This window comes from Phytophthora cinnamomi, assembly GCF_018691715.1.
Source record: "Phytophthora cinnamomi strain GKB4 chromosome Unknown Contig10, whole genome shotgun sequence".
In the NCBI taxonomy this organism is placed as follows: domain Eukaryota; phylum Oomycota; class Peronosporomycetes; order Peronosporales; family Peronosporaceae; genus Phytophthora; species Phytophthora cinnamomi.
The window spans coordinates 1024833-1047273 of record NW_027150943.1 but is presented as its reverse complement, the minus strand read 5'-3'; the positions used below and the strand labels follow the sequence as shown (position 1 = coordinate 1047273).

Genomic DNA, 22441 nt, shown 5'->3' with positions numbered 1-22441 from the left:
TCGCTCAAGTCCGCGCAGCGGTTTTACCTAATGCCATTTCAAATACTGGTGCTATTGTGGTAGCAGTAGGCGTTGCTGTCATATGCACGCTCTTGTCGATTGGACTCGCAGCAACATGGCGTTTTCCAATACCATTTGGACTCGTAATTCTCGTTGTACCGCATACCGCAGTCATGTCGACATTGACGTTCTTGATAATTGGTCCTCGTGTGATATCAAAGTCACCATTACTTTCCGCTCAGCTAAAAGCACAGGGGTTAATTGGTTTGACTCAAGGTGTAGTGGCAATGGCTTACCCACTTTTTACTGCAATTTTCTATCGTCTGTCTGGGATTCAGCAGACGGCTTTCGTTTTTACCATGCCTCTTCTCAAATTCGCAGCTAAAGCTATGATTGCAAAGGCTTCCGGGGGGTTGCACTGCTACGTCGGTATGCTGGTGGTTTTTTCTGTGGATGTTTTCAACGTTCTTTACATTGCGATATGCATGCAATTCGCGAGTTCGACGACAACTACTGTCGCGATGATCAGCTTGGACGGCTTCCATGTCATCATTGGGGTTCGAGCTATATTCCATCAGATCAATATTGCGAGGAAGAGAAGACTATCAAGTAAATCTGCCAGGGAGCCTTCTGCAGATTGTTTTGGAGAGCTGTCGACTATGATGAACAAGTTGCTTCGGGAGCTGCATACGTCCAATGATCTTCGTTGTCGAATTCGAGTGTTTGCTCCATTCCCACTCCCGCTCTCTGACGACAGGGCGACGATGCTTAATGAAATGGCACGGCTGAGCCAACAGACTCATGCGTATCCATCGCCAAAATTCAGGCTACAAGTTAGGGGTCTAACATTGAAGTCAATTTCCAGTGCTCTTCTCGATGAAATTACTCAGCCTCAAAAACTAAATGTGATGACAGGGAAGCATCTAAGCTCGTCCTTCAATGCGATCAAGCACAACCAAATTGTTCCTGTCAACCCGGGACCACCCCCTTCCGCTTTACGCGAACTCACGAATGAAGACAGAAAAGTGCCTACTCCGAGGCGGCTTTTGAGATTGTTGGACTCCAACATGACGCTTTCAACAGGTAAAGTGCGTGCAGCATTGTCATACAAAGCGACGGAAACTGCAGTGTGGGATATTCTTCAAGCTCTGTTCCATGCCGAATATCTCCTCATTGCCGAGTACATCGAGTGCGCATTGCCAATGCTGTATGCATTATATTTATTAGCGCTTTCCCAGCTCCCTGGGCCGCAATACTATCCACAAACGGCGGTGCCTTTTCACAAGTTGATGGGGATTGTAACGAATATCCTTATTTTTGCAGTGGTTGAGTTCGTGGGGTTTGTCGGCCTCCTGGCACTTCTACAAAAGAAATTTGGGATTTCGCCGCTGTACCAACTCGCATTTGTCTTGGAAACTCATGTTCGGACGGTGCAAGGGCATCTATTGGTGTGGACAGTGTATATTTTACGGATGGCGCTGAAGCATAACGGTATTCATACTCTGTTTGGCGGGAAATCAATGCTTTGCTGTGGTTTGTTTCTGACTACATGCGATGTTGAATGTTAGGAGTCGCTTCCGATATCCACCTTGATTGAAGTTAGGCACATACCCTGCGATCGCGTAGTATTAACTTAACATCTAAGCTAATGTTGCAAAATCAGCTTTAAGGCGGAACTTAAAACATATCATGCCCCAGAAGGGGTGGTGATCGTTGCGCAAGTGGTCATTCAACGCAAATGCTGTACAAATAAGTAATGTTCGTTTGGCTCATTTGTGCTGACATACTTTATGAGCGGCTCCACTACAGCGCACTCAGCAGAATCTTCTATCGCTGTCCCAACGATACCATGAAGAATATGATCCAACTGTCGACCTGCCTGCATGCAAGCATGGCGTTCAAAAGCGGTTCGGCCTGGGGATCGCACGTGTTCACTTAACTATTTAAGTTTACTAAACCTTTCTGCGAAGTCGATGTGAAGATCACAATAAAGGGAGATGGCATGAAATAATTCTCGGATCAGTCAAACGCGTTGGGCACTTTGAGTCACGGAAATAGTTTTTAATCCAAATGAACGACGATTCCCTCAGCACGATTCTCTAACCTCCCGAACCTCCAGAAGCATAAAGCCGTTAATGCCTACCATCAGCAAACATGTTGTACTACCATTAATCATGGTTCAAGAGCAACTCGGTGCTTTCGGCGCCAAACCGCTTCTTGGTACCTGTGTTTCACCAAGTAAATATATAGCAACCAAGAATAAAGAACGAGGCGGACAATAATAGCGGAGAAGTTAACAAGCACTCGAGCTTTTGGTTGAAACTCAAGTGACTACGTCACTGCACCGCACATGAAGCTTTATCAATCCAAGATCAAGCCGTCGATATTGATCAGTCACCTTCGTCACTTGGCGAAACTCATGGAGAGGTTTTCAACAGCGTGCCGAACATTCTGGCACTTGGGTCAGATTGGGCACCGCAGTGAATACTCCGTCGAGCGCTTACTTGCACTTCGGGATTACTCTGAGCGGACATCGATAACCCGGGCTCTTGTTGTTTGTTTCACGACCCCTCTTCCAGCAATACTAGCGTCGATTTTGATCGATTGCATCCCGCTGCGAGATCCATCAGAAGGCTGGAAAGCCAATTATGCATTTTGGATCCGTGATCTATTCGATACATTTTTGGTTTCACTCGGCGGTGTCACGCAAACCCAAGCCATGACTATGGACGGATCCCTATCGAATACTGGAGTTGTCACATCATCACTAGGCACTGCTGTCGTCTATGTATTGCTAAAGATGGGGGTCGCAGCCACGTGGCGCTTTCCTGTCCCATTTGGGATGATATTCCTTGTGGGGCCTTTCGTCACAATCATCACGATATTTACACTCTCGACCATCGGTCCTAATGCGATAGCAAACTCATCTATACTTCAAGGCCAACTAAAAGCGCACGCGTGGATTGTTTTCACCCAAGGTGTAGTCGCAATGGCCTACCCACTTTTTACTGAAGGCTTCTATCGCCTATCGAGAATCCAACAGACGGCTTTTGTTTTTATTTTACCCGTAATCAAGTTCACAGCGAAGACAGTCATCGCAAAGGCGGCTGCCGGGAGTCACGAATACGTTGGGATGCTTGTAGTTTTATCGGTGGATGTTTTCAACGTCATTTACGTTGCTATCTGCATGCAGATTTCAAAATCGATGCTAACAACTGTTTTAATGATCAGTTTGGACTGCATCCACGTCACTATTGGAGTTCGAGCTATATTCCATCAAGTTAACATCGCCAGGAAAAGGAGAGTATCCAGAAAATCGATAACTGCCCCATCCACCGATTGTTTTGAAGATTTTCCGACTATAATGAGCAGGTTGCTCCAACAGTTCCGTGCGTCCAAAACACCTAGCTCTCGAATTCGAGTAAATTCCCCGTTTCCACTCCCGTTGTCAGTTAGCAGCGCTTCGCTACTCAGTGAACTTTCTGACATCAACCGGCAAGCCCACGTCTACCCAGTGCCACGGTCTTCTATGGCAGCAAAGCCGGAGCTATGCGAATTGACTGAAGTAAAGCTTTTCAGTTCAACTCCCCACTCAACTAAGCGTAGCCAAGTAGCTCCTGCTAACTCAGCCACACTCCGTTTCGAGTTGCCGTCCAGTTCGAAGATTCCATTTAGGAAAGGGTCTAATCAGAGAAGGGTTCTGGCACTCATGGACGCCAATACCGCTGTATCCGCGGGTAAATTGCGTGCAGCGTTGTCGCACAAAGCAATGGAAACTGCGGTATGTGATATTCTTCAAGCTCTGTTCCATGCCGAATATCTCCTCATTGCCGAATACGTCGAGTGCGCATTGCCTATGCTGTATGCATTGTATTTGCTGGTACTTTCCCAACTACCTACAGCGCAATATTATCCACAAACGGCGGTACCTTTTCACAAGTTGCTGGGGTCTGTGACAAATATCCTTATTTTTGCAGTGGTTGAGTTCGTGGGTTTTGTTGGTCTTCTCCTGGCGCTGCAAAAGAAATTTAAGGTCTCGCCGTTGTACCAACTTGCATTTGTTTTAGAGACTCATATTCGGACGGTGCAAGGACATTTATTACTGTGGACGGTTTTCATTCTACGAATGGCGTTGAAGCATCAAGGTAAGTCCACGTTTACCGTATTACTTCTACTATATCATTTTCCTGACTATATACCGCATATTTGCTCAGGAGTGGCATCCGATATTCACCTTGAGTACAACTAAACATACTAAAAAAATAAAGCAAATGCAGTATCATGAATCGATGTATTATACTTAAGTAGTGTATTTTGTGGCGCCAACCAGTTTTCCTCCGTGCGAAATACGCTGAAATCTGGGCTTCGGCTTAATATTGAATGCATAAATCGTTAATCGCATCGAATTGTCTCGGATCGGTGGCGTTTATATTAGAGGTTCCTCATCACTCGTCCTGAAACCCGCTCGTGCGAACTGCTGAGGCTTCTGGTGGTCGCGACATCTTCAAGCTCTGTACAAGGCGCGAAAAGTGTTAAAACACACACTATGCGCAAAACGAAAGGCTAAACCTCGGACATACCTGTGAGGTGTCCGATGCTTGATCGACAATTAGAATGTTGGACGCTTTTTCGCCGGTATGGACATCACGAGCGTCAATTAGCCGCGAGTTTCGATTTGACGGGGGCCTCGTAGCTGCGACAGCAGCTGCGGGTGAAGATTTCGGTGCAATTCTGTTGCTGACCATAAGACCGCTCTCAATAGTTTGCCAGGCCGTCAGTTGTTCATGTGTTCTCGGATGTACGATAGGCTTGGCGTCGCGGCCGGCGTAAGGTTGGTTCGACAGCACATCATATCCGTGAACATAGCTTTGAATGTGGCGTTCATGGGCATACCGATTGAGACAGAGGTCCGTTTCACGGGCTTGTTGGTTCTCGCCGACCTCGCGCATTTTTGTCTCGTACGCAGTCTTCTTGATCTTGTTGAGCACTCGTTGATCTTTCTCGTTCATGGTTGCTAGCTTTGCTGAATTGATAACGCGCTGGCTGAGGATATTGTAGAGTCGCCCCTCGGAAAACTGCTCGCGCGGCGGCAGCATCAACACTCGATCTTTACCATGTGTTTGCTGTTCTTCATGTCGACGAACCAAGAACTCTTTCTCTCGGTCCTCATCCACGTATGTGATGCGGACCGGATCGAACGTGCGTGTCTTGAAGTACTTTTGAGCTGCTATCCGTTTTGCTTGTGCCGCTTCCTGCTCGAAGCGATCGTCGTTGCGATCGTGATACCTTCACGGCAGTTCAAAGTGTTAGGACTCTCACCCCCAGAGCAAGCATTGATGATGCAGGTAGATTCGTACTTGTTGGTGAGGATGTTGAACTCTCGATACGGTTTGCGAGAAGGAGAGGCTGTGGTTGAGGGTGGTGGCCCATTTGTGCCGTTGTGAGGAATATTTGTAACTATGTTGTATTCGGCAGCACTCTTTTTCCGATACGGGTGTGGAACCGGATGCTTGTCCGTTGGGTCCTTCGCACCGGGGTACATCGGGGCATTGGTGATCGTGTGAAAGCGCTGTATCGTTCGAAGTTGCTTGGCCTGGAAGGATAAAGACAGGAAAACCAATAATTGGAGGTGGGCGTTAGTATTCTTCAGGGGCAGTAGCTAACTCTACGGGCCATACCCGGCCCTTTTCGAGCGTGCGTTTAAGCTCGACGCCTTCGCGCTGCTGGTACCCTTGCTCCTTATCCTCCTCTCGGAAACGTCCCAGCACGATATCGTACTCGCGTTCTTCGCGGGATTTTTCGTATCGGGTCACGTGCTTCACCGGCTTCTGTTGCTCCGGAAGCCACGGCAGGACCGATTTCGCTGCCTGTGGACGGCGGTCACCAGAGAAATTAATCAACCAGCGCGTTACAACATCCGATACGACCACCAAACGCGACGTAGCCTTGTCGTACGTGGTATTTCTGCACATCTTCCGCCCATGTCTTGGCGTACGTGGTGCGGTTGTTGCTGCCAGTCGAGCGTCGACGCCCACCGCTGCTGTGCTCACGTGGTGCTGGGCCCGATGACGGGAGATGCACATCTGATGCTGGCGGACCCATCACATGTGCCATATTTTCGACACACCTCAACGCGACGTGAAGAGCGAAGAGGTCAGCTACGATAGTGTCGAGTCTGGAAATGATACCAGCGGGGCAAAGAGGCACAGCCATCTGACCCGCGAAGGCCCGAAATAGGCTCGAAGGTGTGTCAAAGTGCTGGAAGTGTTCAATTGGTTTGATGGACGAGTTCAATCGAGCTTTAGACGAACTAGCATGGTCGGCTAAGGGTCGTGGCAACGACCTCGGTGGTAAGCGGAGACCGTCGGCGCGGCTCCTCCGTTTGAAGCTACGACGTCCGAACGAGACAGTTGTCCGGACGGAGACCGCCGCGCTGAATCGAGTTGTACCGCGCACAGGGCCTCGCTGTCCGAGAATCGAGGCGCTGCTTGGGGCACCCCGCGGGAAAATTCCGCGACAGGTCGGCGCAGATACTGGGGCCAATATGCGGAACGGACCCCGGCAAAGCTGCTCGCTAGCTTCACACCCCCTCGCGCGACTTGAGGCGCGGTCTCCGAGCGTGTCATTCGGCAATTTGCTTAGTCGGGCGCACTGCTCAGCTCAGCTCAGCTCGGACGACTCTCGAGCAGCAAGTGCCCTTAGCCCGCCAGCCCGCTTGTCGCCAACTACTAACTCTGCCCCAGCGCTGCCGCCATGACCATCACGGAGTCCACCCGCCGCCAGCTTTTCTGGAAGACGACGAGCCGCCCGCAAGTGATCCGCATGGACCAGAAGCGTCACGCGCAGAAGGCCAAGGCGGCGGCGACGGCGGCGAAGACGGGTGCGGCTCCCTTGGCGCAGGGCACGTGGACGGTGGAGGAGCACCAGTTGTTCCTCGCAGCGCTCGAGCTGTACCCGTCCGGGCCCTGGAAGCGCGTCGCCGAGTATGTCGGCACGCGCACGCCGCGCCAGGTCATGACGCACGCGCAGAAGTACCGGCAGCGTCTGCAGCGCCGCGCGACGAACGTTGTCGCCACCGAGCGCGAAGCCCCTCGTCCCGCGGCGAAGGAGGTGGAGGCGCGCGTTCTGTCCGTGGTGGTGTCGCCCTTGCAGCTGCAGATGCCAATGCACCCAGCTGGTGCGACTGGAGAAATCCAAGTTGAAGCTGGCATATGTGTGACGAACGGCAGTGCTCGCCCCGCCCCGTTCGCGGACGAGCCCCCGTCGTACGGACACTTCCCTCTCCTTGACGTGGACTTCGACTTCCTCACCCAACTTGTCAGTGACCCCATGTTCGACAGCGTCGATGTGTCCCTGCCGAGGAGCCACTTCGAGCCCCTGCAGTTCTGAGCGGGTTCAGTTTACCCGCTTGCCTCACACCAAGCGCTCTGTTTTGCGTAGATACATGTACACCATTGCCCCAGTAGATTGAATTGCTAATATGCACATCGAACACATTACTTAGCCACAGATTACACTAAATACAAACATTCACGAGCCCGCGGTCAAGCAAACACCCAGGCATTATCCAGGTAGGCCAAAATGTGCACGCGTCCAAAGTACTCAGCTGTGCCGTAGAGGTCCTCTGAGCCGGCAAGAGTGCTGGGAAAATGCTCTCGGAGCCACTGCAAAACTTCAATGTGGTCGTGCGCGATAGCGAAAAGGGACGCTTGAGCTGTACAGTTTCCATGAGGATGTTTACGAAGCCACTCCAGCATTGCAAAGTCCCCTCGGGAAGCAGCAGCATCTAATGCGCGCGACGTATACCCTTCGTCGCGGTTGTCGTGGAGAAACTGCACGACATCCAAGTGCCCGTTAGCCGCTGCGCCGTCCATCGCAGTCGTCGTGCAACCTTCCGACCGATGTTCGTGGAGCCATTTCACAGTAGCAAGATGGCCATTCCGAGCTGCCGAGTTCATAGCGTATTGCGTACAACCTTCTCCTCGATGGGCATGTAGGAACTTCACAATATCAAGGTGGCCTCCTTCAGCAGCGGTGTCCATTGCGTCGGTTGTGCAACCTTCTGCTCGGTGCTCGTGCAGCCAGCGCACCATTTCCAGATGCCCATTTCTAGCAGCACGATCCATTGCTCGCATCGAGCATCCTTCCCCGCGATGCTCTTCCAACCATTGCACGATATCGAGTCGATTGAACTCTGCAGCTCCGTCCATAGCGGCGACCGTGCAGCCCTCCAATCGATGAGAATGGAGAAATTCCACGACATCCAAATGGGAAAGCATTGCCGCACCATCCATCGCCATTCTGTTGCACCCCTCCGTTCGGTTTGCGTGCAGCCACTGCACCATTTGCAGGTGACCATGTTTCGCGGCTTCGTCGATCGCACGCCGCGAGCAGCCTTCTCTGCGATTCGCATGTAAGTACTGCACGACTTTCACGTGGTTCTCAAGCGCAGCCCAGTCCATCGCGTTGTGTGTGCAACCTTCACCGCGGTGCTCGTGCAGATACTTCACAATGCCCAAGTGACCTCCCCTAGCTGCGCCGTTCATGGCCTGCACCGTGCATCCCTCGATCCTATTCTCGTGGAGCCACTGAACAACCTCCAAGTGTCCATTACACGCAGCGCCGTCCATGGCATCGGTCGTGCATCCCTCTCCTCGATGTTCATGCAGCCACTGGACAACTTCCAGGTGTCCGTTGGCCGCTGCCCCCACCATCGCCATGGTCGTGCACTTACTCTTGCCTCCGTTCCGCGCCCCCTTTTCATGCAGAAACTTCACCACCGGTAAATGTCCGCAAGCTGCAGCTTCGTCCATTGCACGGGGTAGAATAATACACCCGGAGTTGTCATACAGCCACTGCACCAGCTCCAACCGGCCGCTTCTCGCGGCTTGGTGCAGCGGAGCGGCCGAGCACTCGCCTCCTCTCGCTTGCACCAGCCACTGGACCACTGCCAAGTGCCCTTCACCCGCCGCGAGCGCGATGGTGTCCGACGGGTACAACAACTTGCACAGCTTCTCCGCCCCAGAGCACACGTGTCCGACCTTCTCGTGCATCCATTGGAGTAGATCCAGATGACCGTTCAAGGCCGCTTGCTTAACCGCCACCTCGTCCAGCACAGCCGCCGGGTAGTCGGCCGCCAGCACGCGAACCATCTGCACATGGCCCGCATCAGCCGCCAGTCGGACGGCGCCTCGGATCGCCCCCAGTTTGGCCAAATGGAGGCGATTATCCGCTCGAAGCAGACGCTGCGCCAGGTGCTCGAAGCCGCGCTCCACCGCGCGCAGCAGCGTCCAGCGCGAGGAGCAGTCCACGTAGGCGGCCAGCAGCTGCACGACGTGCTCCAGCGCCTCGACCCGCGGGCGCGCGCGACACACAACCGACACACAAACAGGAGCCTCCATGCGCATCGACGTCCAAGTGCCGGGAGATCCGATTCTGTTGTGGTGGTGCATCATGCAACCCACGTTCAACCTGCATCTTGTGTTGAAGTTGCCATCCGGCGTGGGATTGGCTGAAATTAATTCGGAATTAGTCTAGTGTATCCCTCGTGAGAGTGACACTGCGCGCGCCCTCTACTAGTGACATGCGTCATTCCCTCTTTTGCCGAGCCACGTGTGGAGTGCGCATTTCCCCGCGTCGACGAGGTCAGCCGCCCCCTGGACGTCAGGTGCGTGTCTCCCGCCGCTCTCCGCCTCCCTTATCGCACCTAGACTTCTTCCACACACACAGGGGCTGCTGCTGCGGTGCTTTGTGGCCTCCAAATCCCCCTGGAAGCCGCGCGATCGACGTCCAAAGCCGAAAGTCTCACATACTCCCTCTCTCCTCTCTGTACTGCCTGCACAGCCTCCTGCATAGCCATGGGGAAGCCCGACGCGCCCCCGCAATGGACGGGCAAGTCCATCCGCCAGCTGTCGCTGCACAGGCGGCGCGTGAACCCCATGAACCTGGGCTACGGCCTGGAGCACCTGCCCTTCCTCTTCCTCTACGCCTTCTCGCTCTACCACTGCTTCCTCACGGTGGGCGAGCCCTACGCCCAGGCCATGCGCGAGCTGGAGGAGGCCGGGCTCGTGATCCCCGGCTCGGGGGACGTCGCCACCCCCGGGGAGGACGGGGGCCTCGCCGCCGCTATGCTCTCCCAGGGCGTAGTGCGCGAGGCCGCCGCCGCTGGCTCCACCATCAACCACACGGCCATGCTGGAGCGTGACGAGGACGCCCCGCCACTGCCCAACCCGTTCCTGCCGGCAATCGTGCCCCTGCTCTACCTGCTGGGCACGGTCATGACCCACGGCCTCATGCTGCTGTTCCAGATCTGGTCGGTGCGCGTCAAGGCGTTCATCAAGTACACGCCCGTGACTTCTCTGGACGAGGCCACGTTCGTCATGGTGGTGCCGCGCTCCTTCAAGGGCAAGAGCAGCATCGTCGAGATCATCCGACCCAAGCACGCCGACGGCTCGTCCGCCGGACGACCGTACTTCCTGTTCCAGAAGCACAAGTACGTTGCCGTGGAGGAGGCCGGTGACAAGGGCGGCGTGCTCTTCCGCAAGCTGAAGGCACCGACGACCGAGCTGGTTCAGTTTTACTTGGAGTCCCGAGGCCTCACCTCGGAGCGCGAGGTTGAGGCGCAGCTGGACTTGTACGGCAAGAACGAGTTCAGCATCCCGCAGCCGAACTTCGTGGACATGTTCAAGCAGCAGCTGCTGGAGCCGCTGACGGTGTTCCAGATCTTCAGCGTCTGCCTGTATATGCTGGATGAGTACTGGCAGTACTCGCTGTTCACGTTGGGTATGATTCTCATGTTTGAGGGTGTCACGGTCATGAGTCGTCTCAAGAACCTGCAGACTCTGCGTGGCATGGGCAACAAGGCACGCGAGGTTTACGTGTACCGCGAGAAGACGTGGAAGAAGGTGAACTCGGACATGCTGGTTCCTGGTGATGTTATCTCGGTCAAGCGTGAAACTGATGGCGATCACGACAACATGGTGCCTTGCGACTGCTTGCTGCTGGACGGCTCGGCTGTCCTGAACGAGGCTACGCTGACCGGTGAGAGTGTGCCACAGATGAAGGAGGCTATTGGCACGAAGATGAGCCCTCAGGACCTTGCGGAACAACTTGACATGAAGTCAGGACACAAGGTACACGTGCTTTTTGGTGGAACTACAGTGATGCAGGCGGACACATCCTCCGAAGGACAGTCTGCAGCCACGCTGGTCAAAATGATCCCGCACGCACCAGACAATGGTTGCACTGCGTATGTGCTACGCACGGGTTTCAGCTCGTCGCAGGGAAAGCTGGTGCGCATGATCGAGTTCTCTAGCGGCAAGGTCACGGGCAGCTCGTGGGATGCGTATGGCCTTGCGTTTTTGCTGCTTATCTTTGCTTTGCTGTCGTCGGGATACGTGCTGCGCCACGGTATCGCGCAGAAGGGCAAGATTACGTTTGAACTGCTTCTCCGATGCGTGCTTATCATCACCAGCGTTATTCCAGCTGAATTGCCTATGCAGACGGCCATGGCGGTGAACTCGGCGCTTCTTAATCTGGTGAAGTTATCAATTTTCTGCACTGAGCCCTTCCGAATTTCGTTGGCAGGCAAGGTGGATATTTGTTTGTTCGACAAGACTGGCACGCTGACCACGGATCAGCTTACCGCCGTTGGTGTTGTTTGCGAAGACACCACCACACCGACCCCTGCTGCTCCGAGCGACAATGTTCTTGGCCACGTACCGATGATTGCGGCTAACTTGGACGCCACTTTGGTGCTTGCTGGTTGCCAGTCGCTGGTTCAGATTGACGGCAAAATGGTCGGTGACCCAGTGGAGGAGGCCTCGATCCGTGCTATCGATTTTTCGTACGATGCGGCGACTCGCCAGTGCCAGGCAAAGAAGGACCTGGAGCGTGCCAGCGAGCGTCGATGGGGACAAGGAATTAACCAGAAGGATGTTTTTGTGCAGATCATGCACCGCAACCACTTCGCGTCCAAGCTGCAGCGCATGAGCGTTGTTGCGAAGGTGCATTTAGGTGACAAGGGTATGCGTGTGCGTTCGCTCGTGAAGGGAAGTCCGGAAGCTGTTGCGAAGCTGATGCGCCCTGAGACTATCCCTGCTTGGTACTGGCCGACTTACCAGAGCCTTGCTCGTCGTGGAATGCGTGTGCTTGCGCTTGCGTATAAGGACATTAACGGCCGTCCATCGGAGGCCGAGGTCGCTCAGCAGCCTCGTGCATGGGCTGAAAGTGACTTGCACTTTGCTGGCTTTGCTGTGTTCCAGTGTCTGGTGCGCAAGGACAGCGGTGACATTCTGAAGGTGCTGAAGGACAGCTCGCATCAGGTTTCGATGATCACGGGCGATGCTACGCTGACGGCTGTGCACGTGTCAAAGGAGGTGGGCATTATCACTCGCCCCGCTCTGATTCTGAGTGAGAGCTCGTCGCCTAGCGATCCGCTGAAGTGGACTAGCGCTGATGATGATTCAGTGCTGGCATCTTACAAGAGCGGTGACATTAAGATCTTGGTGAAGAAGTACGATCTATGCGTGAACGGAAAGGCGCTCATTGCCGCGGGTGAAGTGGATGACGTGATCTGGAAGAACCTTGAACACATTCGTGTGTACGCACGTATGACGCCTGAACTGAAGGAGAAGGTGTTGACCCTGCTGAAGACTCACGGCCACCACACGCTCATGTGCGGCGATGGTGGAAACGATGTTGGCGCCTTGAAGCAGGCACACATTGGTGTAGCACTTCTCGGCGGATTCGGGTCTGCAAACGCGGACAAGAGTGTGACTGGCCTGGCAAAGTATCAAAAGGGCAATGTGGCCACTGTGAGCACGCGGGAGGATCTGATGAAATTGCACGTGTCGGCACTTAAGAAGCGTCTGGCGCAGCAAAACGTCAACACTTCACACTGCAAGGTGAAGCAAGACTATGTCGAGCTCATTCTCAGCGAGCAGAAGAAGAAGGCGATGGAGACGATCAAGAAGAAACAGCAGGCATTGGCCAAGAAGAACCCGAAGCTAAAGGTTCTCACGAAGGAAGAGCAAATGGCTGAGATGCGTAGAAAGCAGGAAGAGTTGGAGGCTGATGTACGTGCGCGTCAGGCTCGCGGTGAATCGTTCGCTCGGATGAAAGCCATTGCGGCTTTCGCCAAGCGTGAGGCTGAAGAGAAGAAGAAGCTGCAGATGGAGCGCACGGGCTCCAAGGGCTTCGCGAACTTTGCCAACAACGCTGCTATGGCCCAGTACATGGACGACTTCGATGACGGCGAGGTGCCAATGGTGAAGCTTGGCGACGCTTCGATTGCCTCCCCGTTTACTTCTCGTGCCCCCTCCATTAAGGGCTGTGTTGACATCATTCGTCAGGGACGGTGTGCGCTTGTGACGACGATGCAGATGTACCAAATTTTGGCCGTGAACTGCCTTATCAGCTCGTACTCGCTGTCGGTGCTGTATCTAGACAAGGTTAAGTGGGCAAACTCGCAGATGATGGCGCTAGGTATGATTTCTACTGTGGCCAGTATCACGTTGAGCCGCGCTACCCCGCTGGATAAGCTTTCGCCTGTGCGTCCGCTGACGTCCATTTTCCACCCGGCTCTCTTCGCAAGTCTTGCTGGCCAGTTTGCGCTGCACCTGGGCTGCATGATCTACCTCACGAACCTTGCGAAGGAGTACACGCCGGAGGGAGACCTCACGCACTCGAAGCCGGGCGAGTTCCAGCCCAACGTCATGAGCACTGTTATCTTCCTTATCAATGGTGTGCAGACGGTGAGTGTGTGCGCGGTGAACTACAAGGGCCGGCCGTTTATGAAGCCCATGACGGAGAACCCGGGTTTGCTGTACTCGCTCGGAATCAGCATCGTGGGCGTCTTCCTGTTGTGCACGGAGCGCATGCCCATGTTCAACAAGGTGCTGCAGATTGTGCCTATGCCCGACCCGCGCTTCACGCGCATCCTGACAGGACTGCTGACCCTTGAGGTGCTCGGCGCCTTCGTCTGGGACCAGATCTGCCTGCTCGTGTTCGCGCCCAAGATCTTCATCGCCTCGATGCGCGCCTTGACGTTCAAGGACGTGCGCCAGTTGTTCAAGATGACGGTTGTGTCGTTGTTCATCATCTACATCCTGGCGAACATCGACTACGAGGAGATCGAGCGTCAGCAGCAGTTGCTGGAAGAACAGCGTGCTACCGCCGCCGCCCAGGAAATCAGTAGCTAGAGGGTAAGCACCGACCAGGGGTAGTCAGTCACGTGGTGTGTGCGGAAGGGATTCATAGAAGCATTTCAACTCCATCTGGGCATCCTTGATCTTTGGGCCTCTGCCCGGCGAACTAATCTGTCCTACAGATTCTGTATTTTGCCTTTCACACATTTGAGACAACGTCAAACCAAAGAATACTAATGAACCTAAGTACGAATCGCGATTTAAGCACACCCATTGGAAAGAAGAGTGTCTCCGCTTTCTACAAAGCCGTACTTCGCCCGGAACAGCTCTGGATTTTAACTTGTAGACCGCTTAGCATGCAGCTGAGGTAGATTCGTGCATTAGCACTGCTCTCATAGTTTATCACATGTAGGTTTACTTGTTCGCTCCGACAATGACAAACTAATTTTTTGATTTGTGAATCCCGGCCAAATTTGTCGAAATCGGTAACCAATCGACCAGAGAATTTCGAATCGATACCATTTTATCAAGTAAGCCTGGGATATCTACTGGCATGCATACTTGCACTAAGTATGTACTTTGTAATACTAAGTATGGGTTTGATATTGCAATTTTACTGCTGAGTTGGCTCGCGCGAGCTGCACGATGGTCCAAGATTGTCCGAGTTATTCGTCAAATAATTTTGTTCCACACCCAACAACAGCTATGGTTACACTTTCAATGCCTGCGTTGCGGGTTTTGATCACGTTTAATGGTTTAGCTTGGCAAATTGCCAGCAAAGAATTTATTTGCTCGTAAATTACGCGAATTGCTGAACCAAAATTAAGGCTTGCACGGGTTTCCTTCCAGTTTTCGAACCGCAGGAGAAGGTTTGGAGTTGCATAGAGTTAAAGGTTGGAATTACTGATCATTGCGCCAACACTCATTGACTACAAAACGTTGTGCGCAATTATAAAATCATGGGCTAACGGATGAACACTACATAAACGATAGTGGGCTCCTTAAACATGCCTAGACTAACTGAAAGTAATTGTTTGGAACGCGTTTGTTGCCGTTCGTAGCCTCACGGCACGGATACATTGCTCGGACACTGCTTCGTCAGTCAAGCAACCGAGGCCTGTTCGGCAAGGGGTTGATGGTAACCACACCATTTCACGGTCAAATTGAGAATTTGTAGTATCAAAACGAGAAAACTACATTCGAAACGAGAAAATACCAACACGGGATTTGCTGTCCTGGGTATTGTCTTCGATCGGTGTTGCATAGTGACTGCAAATACGACGTAACTTTAATTTACTGGTTACTGCTGGCTCTCTGGTTGGACCTTCACGTAGCGATATTATAGGTTTTCTCAATTTGATCGTGAAACGGTGTGTCCACCCGTCATAGTGCATGCAACTATTGGTAGAATGTGTCCGGATGCTCTCTAGGCCACGACAAATGGTTGGTAAGGTACATGTGTATGTGAATTCGTGCTTGAAAAAGTAGTGGTCTCGAGCAAGACGTCGTAGATAGTTTGAAGGAGCTGCAAGCAGACAATACGTTGCATAGTTATTAGTCTATTATAAATTTCAATAGTGTTTGCAGAGTGCATGGTAATGGCAACCAGAAGTTAGACATAGCCGAGGATAACTAACATGTACTAAATATCCCTGATTTACTAAACACACGCTTGTATGTAATTACTTATGTTCGCTAACGTTTAGGCGAGCACTGCTGTAGTACCGACTTCGGAAAAAGGGAATGCGGTGGCCAATTATGTGAAGCTTTGCTCGTCTGAGGATAGACATGGAAACACTTCCTCAACGTTCATGCACAGTTAATAATGTCGATGTACCTAGACCACAAAAAAATATTGAGATCAATTTTCGCCTTCAAGTCGAATCATAATACGAACTCCTTGATAATGCCAGGCGAGCGCAATGATCATCAATATTTCCTGGGGTTCATAGATAAGCGCAAGTAGCGCAAGTTGATATCTTTGCTTGGTGGAATCAGCGTTACCGACGCCAAGTTTGACAATTTCGGCTCGTTGGTTACGACTGGCAGTCCTCCAACGAATTTCGCGGTTTCTCATTTACGAGAATTGCTGTCAAATGGTTGAAACATCTCGAATGCCAGCACTTCGCAGGAGGAATTTAATTACGAGCAGTTCTAACGTAAATTTGGTTTGCTTTGGTTTGTCTTTCCAGGGTTCAGTTCAATGCAACTGCTAGCGCAGTCGTTTTCACTTGACCGTGACTACATTTTCATTTTATTTTGCCGTGGTTAACGCCGTCTGCGCTCAGGGTGGCCTCTGATTCAACCCCGCCTACCGAATTTTTCTATCCTCCGTACCGACGCCTACGGCTGTATTATCTTATTTTTGCCAGTAGTCAACGACGAGGGTTGGCGTGTTACTCCAGTAAAGAAAAATCCGGTGAATGTCGCTCGAGTAAATAGATAAATCATTTGTCATAGGTTTTATCGTTGCTTAGAGGCTATGCAAAAGAGTAGGTATTTTATTTCAATCTCTACTGGATGGGGCAACACAGTAGCATAATTTGTACAACAAACAGGCTATTCAAAATAACAGGCATTACACGGACAGTTCTTTTCAACATCACAGATCATATTCTACAGGTTATGTGATAAGCCAATAATGGCACCTGAGTGGCATCCGCCTCTGGATTCTGGGCTGGACTGGATAAAATCCAGAGAATTGAGCTCCCGCACTCAAGACCTGACTGAACTACAGTGTTGCGGAAAAACAAAGTCGTGCGCCGCACGATGAGAAGCTCTGAAATTTCGTTTACCTAAATCGGCGGTATCAAGCACTTTCACTTTCGAAGACAGAACTGCAAGCAGTGACAAGTTTCATGGTGACGCACTCTCAAAGTCTATTACCTGGTCTGAAATTCAGCGATGAGACTGCCAACCGAACCACCTTTTGGAGTCGGACGCGAAAAAATTAGCTAAAAGAATATGATTTACTAAGTTTGAGGGGATAACGAAGCCCATGCATAACTCGTAATATAATTCAGTCTGTCAGAGTAGCTTAAGTAAACAGGTGGGAGTCGGTGATGCAGAAAGGGGGTTCGACGAAAAAAAAGTAGACGTTTACTTCGGACGACTTGTTCCAGACAGGTTCAGGAATCCATGATGCATTGGCTTCTCAACTTCAAAGGGTGGTGATGCAGGGGCGAGAATCGACGGAGATTCCGTGCTTCAGAATAGATTCACACATTGGTAGGTGCTAGATCACACCAATTCAAGTTGTCAAGATCGGGCCGATTCAACTACAAGTACCGTTGAGGTCATCGAATTCATCAACGAGGAAGGTCACCACGCCGCAGATGTTACTTTAATCGGTATTTTCCGTGTGGTACTGTGTTGGTTGACACTGTAGAAGTTCAGCCAGAGCAGCAGCAGCAGCGCTCATATTCACCGAAAAGGTCACGAGCAATCACAAGGAGCAGCCGCAGTAATTTCGCGAGGGCCGGACAATCGTGGGGAAACACGAAAGCAGCTAAGACTTACAGCAATAACATGCGTTCCCTTTAGTTCACCGGAACACGCTTCTAAAGCCATCTGATCGATTTACTAGCACCCAGTTATACCCTCTTCGCTCGGTTGCTTCTGTGCAAGATTTCTATCCTACAGGACATGGATCCTTCCTTGCATCCGAAGATCGGGTGCTCTTCTTCGCCGCCAACCCAAGCGCCATGCGTGGCACAACACCTCCTGCACCAGGGACAAGGCAAGCAAAGACTGGTCTGGCGAAAAGCTAAAGCTCTTGCCTAAAGGTTTGCAGCAAAATTGGCTGGTTGTAAACGTGTAAAAACAATCAAACAAGATCGTGGAAAGGCGATGACATCAAGCTCATGTTCACTTGCAGTGGCACCAGCTAGACGATCTACAGCACCCCTCCGCAACGATCTGCACGCTAGTCCTTTGACTTGTGGTCTACCAAGGCTGCCATACCCGAGTCACCACCGGCGCGTATGAGATTTCCCGCAGCAAGGCTCTCCCCCAGTGTCAGGGTTAGTGTCAGGTTCACTCGACGCACTACTGTTATTGCGACCGCAGAGAGGGGATGATATCCCTCCGCAAACGAAACAAAGCTACGAATTTTAGTTGACCTAAATTTGAAGAAGCAGATGGAACAAAGTTATGCCCTGCGTAGATTTGTTATTTTTTTTCTCGTAGTCTACGCGGCGTGGACGCGGTCACAGGCAAGCTCTAATTGCTCTAGGCTGCGAGTGAGGAATGAATCTTACAAAAACACGAAGACCCATATTACCTTGGATCGGTGAAGACTTCCGTGTGCTGCGAAGTAATTGTTGATATGAACTGAAGAATATCGATTGATCATATAATCGATGATAGATCGAAGAAGGTTCTTGATGCTCTACAGAGAATTCGCAAATGTAAATTGTGAAGAAAGTGATGGAGTAATACGAATACAAATCGAGGCCACGGCAGGATCACCCGTCACCTCCATCCTCAGCTCAACGCCATTTCGGCGAGCAAAACCATCTCGGCAGTTAGAGCGTTTGTTTTTGACTCCAGGTACCGCGCGATCAGAGCGGCATTGCATGGGTCAACTTTCGTGCTACATCAAATTAATGCGATTGGCTAATAGATTTCAAGAATATGAGGTTATTGGTTAATAGATTTCGCACTTAGCTGAGGTGGACGACACAGGTAACATCCCGGTAATTTATTATATTCAGCAGGACAAACTAGCGGTAATCTCTTAACAACCAATATTTGATTTTGAAGGATATTTTACTTGGCAAACTCGCTTAGCTCTGAAATAAATTTCAGAGAATTATCTCCTGTTCCAGACTGAACATCGAATTTTTAGATGGCTGCTTAGATGTGAATTTAAGCTGCGGGACCAATGGTGACGTCCGTTTCCTTAAATTCAAATCATAACATGTTCAAAGCTAAGGATTCATTATCAAGAATAGTGACTACCGGTACTAGCTCATTAGTAACAATTTGTTTGTTTCTGGATGCAATGGGGTTACATGGAATAGTGACCCTGGCACTATTCAGGGTGATATATATTTTTTGGATCAACTGCGGAACAGGTCAACTTTTGGATCGTTTTTTTTATCGAGGAATTAGACTAATACGTAACGAATACTCTAATTCGTAGATAGTTTTTGATTCAAAAGTTGATACATTTCGCGGGACTTCTACCTTTAGAATATTATAAAATTTTCTGATAGCTTATATTATTTTTTAAGCTCAATTGCGAAAATGGCGCGCCGCTCCAAAACTTGCCCCAAACGCAAGAAGCGTTTTGCGACGCATGGAAACATGAAACGCCACCAGAACAAGGTGTTCCCGTGCGGTACGCAGTTTGTTAAGCAGTGCAAAGAATTGGCTAAACAAAAAAAAGTGTACCGTAACCGCTACGACTACCTCAAGCGGCTGGGCCGTCTACATGAGTACCAAGATTCCCTTCCTCCCTTCGACGCTCCCAAGAGCCGGCCCCTCGGCGGTCGGCACGTCGCGCAACCACCACCTTGGTACCTTCGGGCAACGTGCCGACAATCGTAGGCCTCATCACTGTGCACGTTCATTATTACATGGACGGGCACATTGGCGACGATTTCTACGATTAGAAAGTACTATTTCTAAGCCGTAGCCTTTAGAAATACATTTCTAAATCCAAATACAGATTTTCTCAACATTGATTCACTGAACATATGCTGAATTGTTCCATCTGTATGCTTAATTTTGCCAAAATGTGTCTGAATCTTATCGGTTCGAGTCTTAATTGCCGACCAACATAGCTATACTCAGTTGCAGTAAGTAAAGAGTTACACCAATTGAAACGAAAGCGGATATATTATAAAAAAAAGTAATGCATACTAAATTTCCTGTTGCGCACGTGACTTAGTACTCAAGTGATAGCGACGTGTCCGATGCCACTTCTTCCTCATCCCTGGACTGGCTTCATCCCTTTCGGCTGGAGTCGCGGTTAGGCTTGGCCTCACACGGCGAGGTGTACGCACCCTGCGGTTGGCCACATCCGACAACGTGTAGACAAACCTCTGACCTTCTCTCTCGAGTACCACAACAAACTTACCAACGTCCGGATTAGTCTCACCCATGGACAGATTCAAGGTGCGATTGTATCGTTCCAGAGGATTGTCGGTACGGTTCACGATATTTTCTTGCACTCCGTAAAGATTCCAGTCCTCGGGCTTGGACTATTTAATCCGCATCTTGACGAAATATTTCCAGAACGCGCGCCAACGCTCAGTAGAGTACGCAACATTCTGATCCTGGTACTCTTCCATAATCGTCGTTTTCACAATTTCGAATTCCCGAACTCAATATTTCGCTTGGGCGTATAGTTGTCAGCTCGTCGATTGCTCCATCTTGCATCGCAATCTCTACGTCGTTTTCCGAAATACCCAGTTTAAGCATCTTTCGTCGTAAGGCCTGTTTAAAGTGAAAAAGGCATCCAATAACCTGCGAGCGCAGAAACTGGTGCTTGACTGCGTTCGTGATTGCTTGTTCAAAGTCACACGAAACATACACCGGATCCATACAATAGTCGACCGCGGCGTTGATGTGGTACACCACGAAATCGTAAACTTTTGTCGTTTTGCCAGTTGTTAGCGCATAGCAACTGGGAATATACAAATTCGAAATCGCGTCGTAGACCATGATGATAACCAGCTGGTAGAATATTGACGGCACAGATTTGAACGTGCCATTAACAAAACGTGAAGTTTGCCGAGCCTTTAGTCGATCTAGCAAAGCGGGGTGTCCCCAAATAATGAAATGATGAAGCGCCGGCCATTCATGGTATGAGCCGTGATATTGGAAGAACTTGACGTCATTGTTTTCCCGAACTTTGCACAATGGCTCGATCTTTATTGCCACTAAAATATCGTTCCTAAAGCTTTTCAGCTTTGTACGGTAAAGCCGGCCTTGAACTTGAGACTTGTTGAGAACACTTGCCAATACGTTGGTGTTTCGGTAGAACCTCTCCCGAATAATCTCCCAGACTGCAGTCGACTGGAGAGTTGGTTGGTAGACAGCGAGCTCGTCAATTGCTTTCAACATCAGCCGCTAAAATTGTCATATTTGGAACTGGATCTGCTTCGGTGCCGCGTACTATGTCTCGGTTGCAGGTCGCCGTGTGATCACCGTTCTGAGTGACAACCCCGTCTACTCGTACGTAGAGCTTGTGAGAGCTACAGCGGTAGTTTGTGGTCATTGCCGGGTTGTGATACTTTGCGTAGAAACCCCTCCGAAAACAACCGGACCGGAACTTGGTATGCGCTCTTCGTTCAATCTTGACTCGACGTGCTCTTCTTCCTTCGTTTCATCCTCCTCATGCTTCGTTTCTTTTTCATCTATGTTGTGGTTGCAGTGGTCGGTAGAAGTGCCTGTATTGTCGCTTGAACAATCCGACCAGACTTTCGTGTCTCCAGACTCTTGAGATTAACACGACGACGCGGGGCATAGAAACTCCATAGCAGACGAGGTTGGACGGAAAGAAGGGGAGCTTATATTTTTGATAGTAAAAGTGAAAGTGTGTGCACGAAAGTGAAACAACCCCACGAGACCGCGCGCCTCTGACGGTATTGATGATAATAATAATAAAGATAGGAATGGCGACTTTAAACTGGTAAGAACTACGTTCATCGGCTTCAGTGATATTATTAACACAATATACAAGCTCCCGTATTTGCATATTTACTATATATAATTTATCTGGGATAAGAACAACAGTCCTCAATGTACACGGCCATGAATATACCTCTGCTTAAAAACAATTTTGTTTGATCCCAATTTTGAGCCTAAAAAAGTTTTTGATATAAAAAACGTTGATCCAAATTTGATCCGTCTCGCGACAAAATTTGATCCAAATTTGACCTGTCCCGCGGTTGATTCAAAAAAGGATATATCTTCAGGGATGGCTACATAAGATCACTCCCTGAGTAGTGATCAAACAGGCTTCAGAGCCAACCGATAGGTTAAACTATTGGGAATTTCGGATTTGTATACAGGCCAAATCTGTACTAACCTATAAATACACTCAGTCTTAGGTCTACCATACTTCGTCCCCTTTGGCCAGGGACACGTGAACTGCCGTTCACTGAGAGTTTGTATACTCTCGTTAGCACACTTCCTCTGTGCAAGGTGTTCGTGTGGCCGCGTCACACTTGGTAGCACTTGTAGTCAATCTGACACCTACGCGGGTAGATTGGACTACCTAAATCCTCTGTAGTCTCAACAAGTGAGCCAAGAAGGATAGAAGTGAGTTTAAAGGGTCGCCC

At 50.5% G+C, this 22441-nt stretch overlaps 4 protein-coding genes across 5 annotated transcripts; 2 read left to right on the top strand and 2 right to left on the bottom strand.

Moving 5' to 3' along the window:
* Positions 1–4445: 4445 nt before the first annotated feature.
* Positions 4446–5983, bottom strand: IUM83_05781 (putative lectin; the record flags this gene model as incomplete). The annotated part of the gene is made up of 5 exons (XM_067929938.1): positions 4446–4511; positions 4581–5286; positions 5358–5593; positions 5679–5863; positions 5956–5983. The coding sequence occupies 5 exons, from the start codon at positions 5981–5983 to the stop codon at positions 4446–4448; spliced, it is 1221 nt and encodes a 406-aa protein (XP_067798350.1).
* A 770-nt stretch (positions 5984–6753) lies between these two features.
* Positions 6754–7389, top strand: IUM83_05780 (Myb-like DNA-binding protein; the record flags this gene model as incomplete). The annotated part of the gene is made up of 1 exon (XM_067929937.1): positions 6754–7389. One exon carries the CDS (start codon positions 6754–6756, stop codon positions 7387–7389), a length of 636 nt encoding a protein of 211 aa, XP_067798349.1.
* Positions 7390–7544: 155 nt separating this feature from the next.
* Positions 7545–9407, bottom strand: IUM83_05779 (uncharacterized protein; the record flags this gene model as incomplete). The annotated part of the gene is made up of 1 exon (XM_067929936.1): positions 7545–9407. The coding sequence occupies one exon, from the start codon at positions 9405–9407 to the stop codon at positions 7545–7547; it is 1863 nt and encodes a 620-aa protein (XP_067798093.1).
* A 450-nt stretch (positions 9408–9857) lies between these two features.
* IUM83_05778 lies at positions 9858–14201 on the top strand (the record flags this gene model as incomplete). 2 transcript variants are annotated; one of them, XM_067929934.1, is made up of 2 exons in its annotated part: positions 9858–12032; positions 12264–14201. In XM_067929934.1, 2 exons carry the CDS (start codon positions 9858–9860, stop codon positions 14199–14201), a joined length of 4113 nt encoding a protein of 1370 aa, XP_067798094.1. The 2 variants fall into 2 exon arrangements, with proteins under 2 accessions (XP_067798094.1, XP_067798095.1); XM_067929935.1 differs by having other exon boundaries at positions 9858–14201.
* Positions 14202–22441: the final 8240 nt, after the last annotated feature.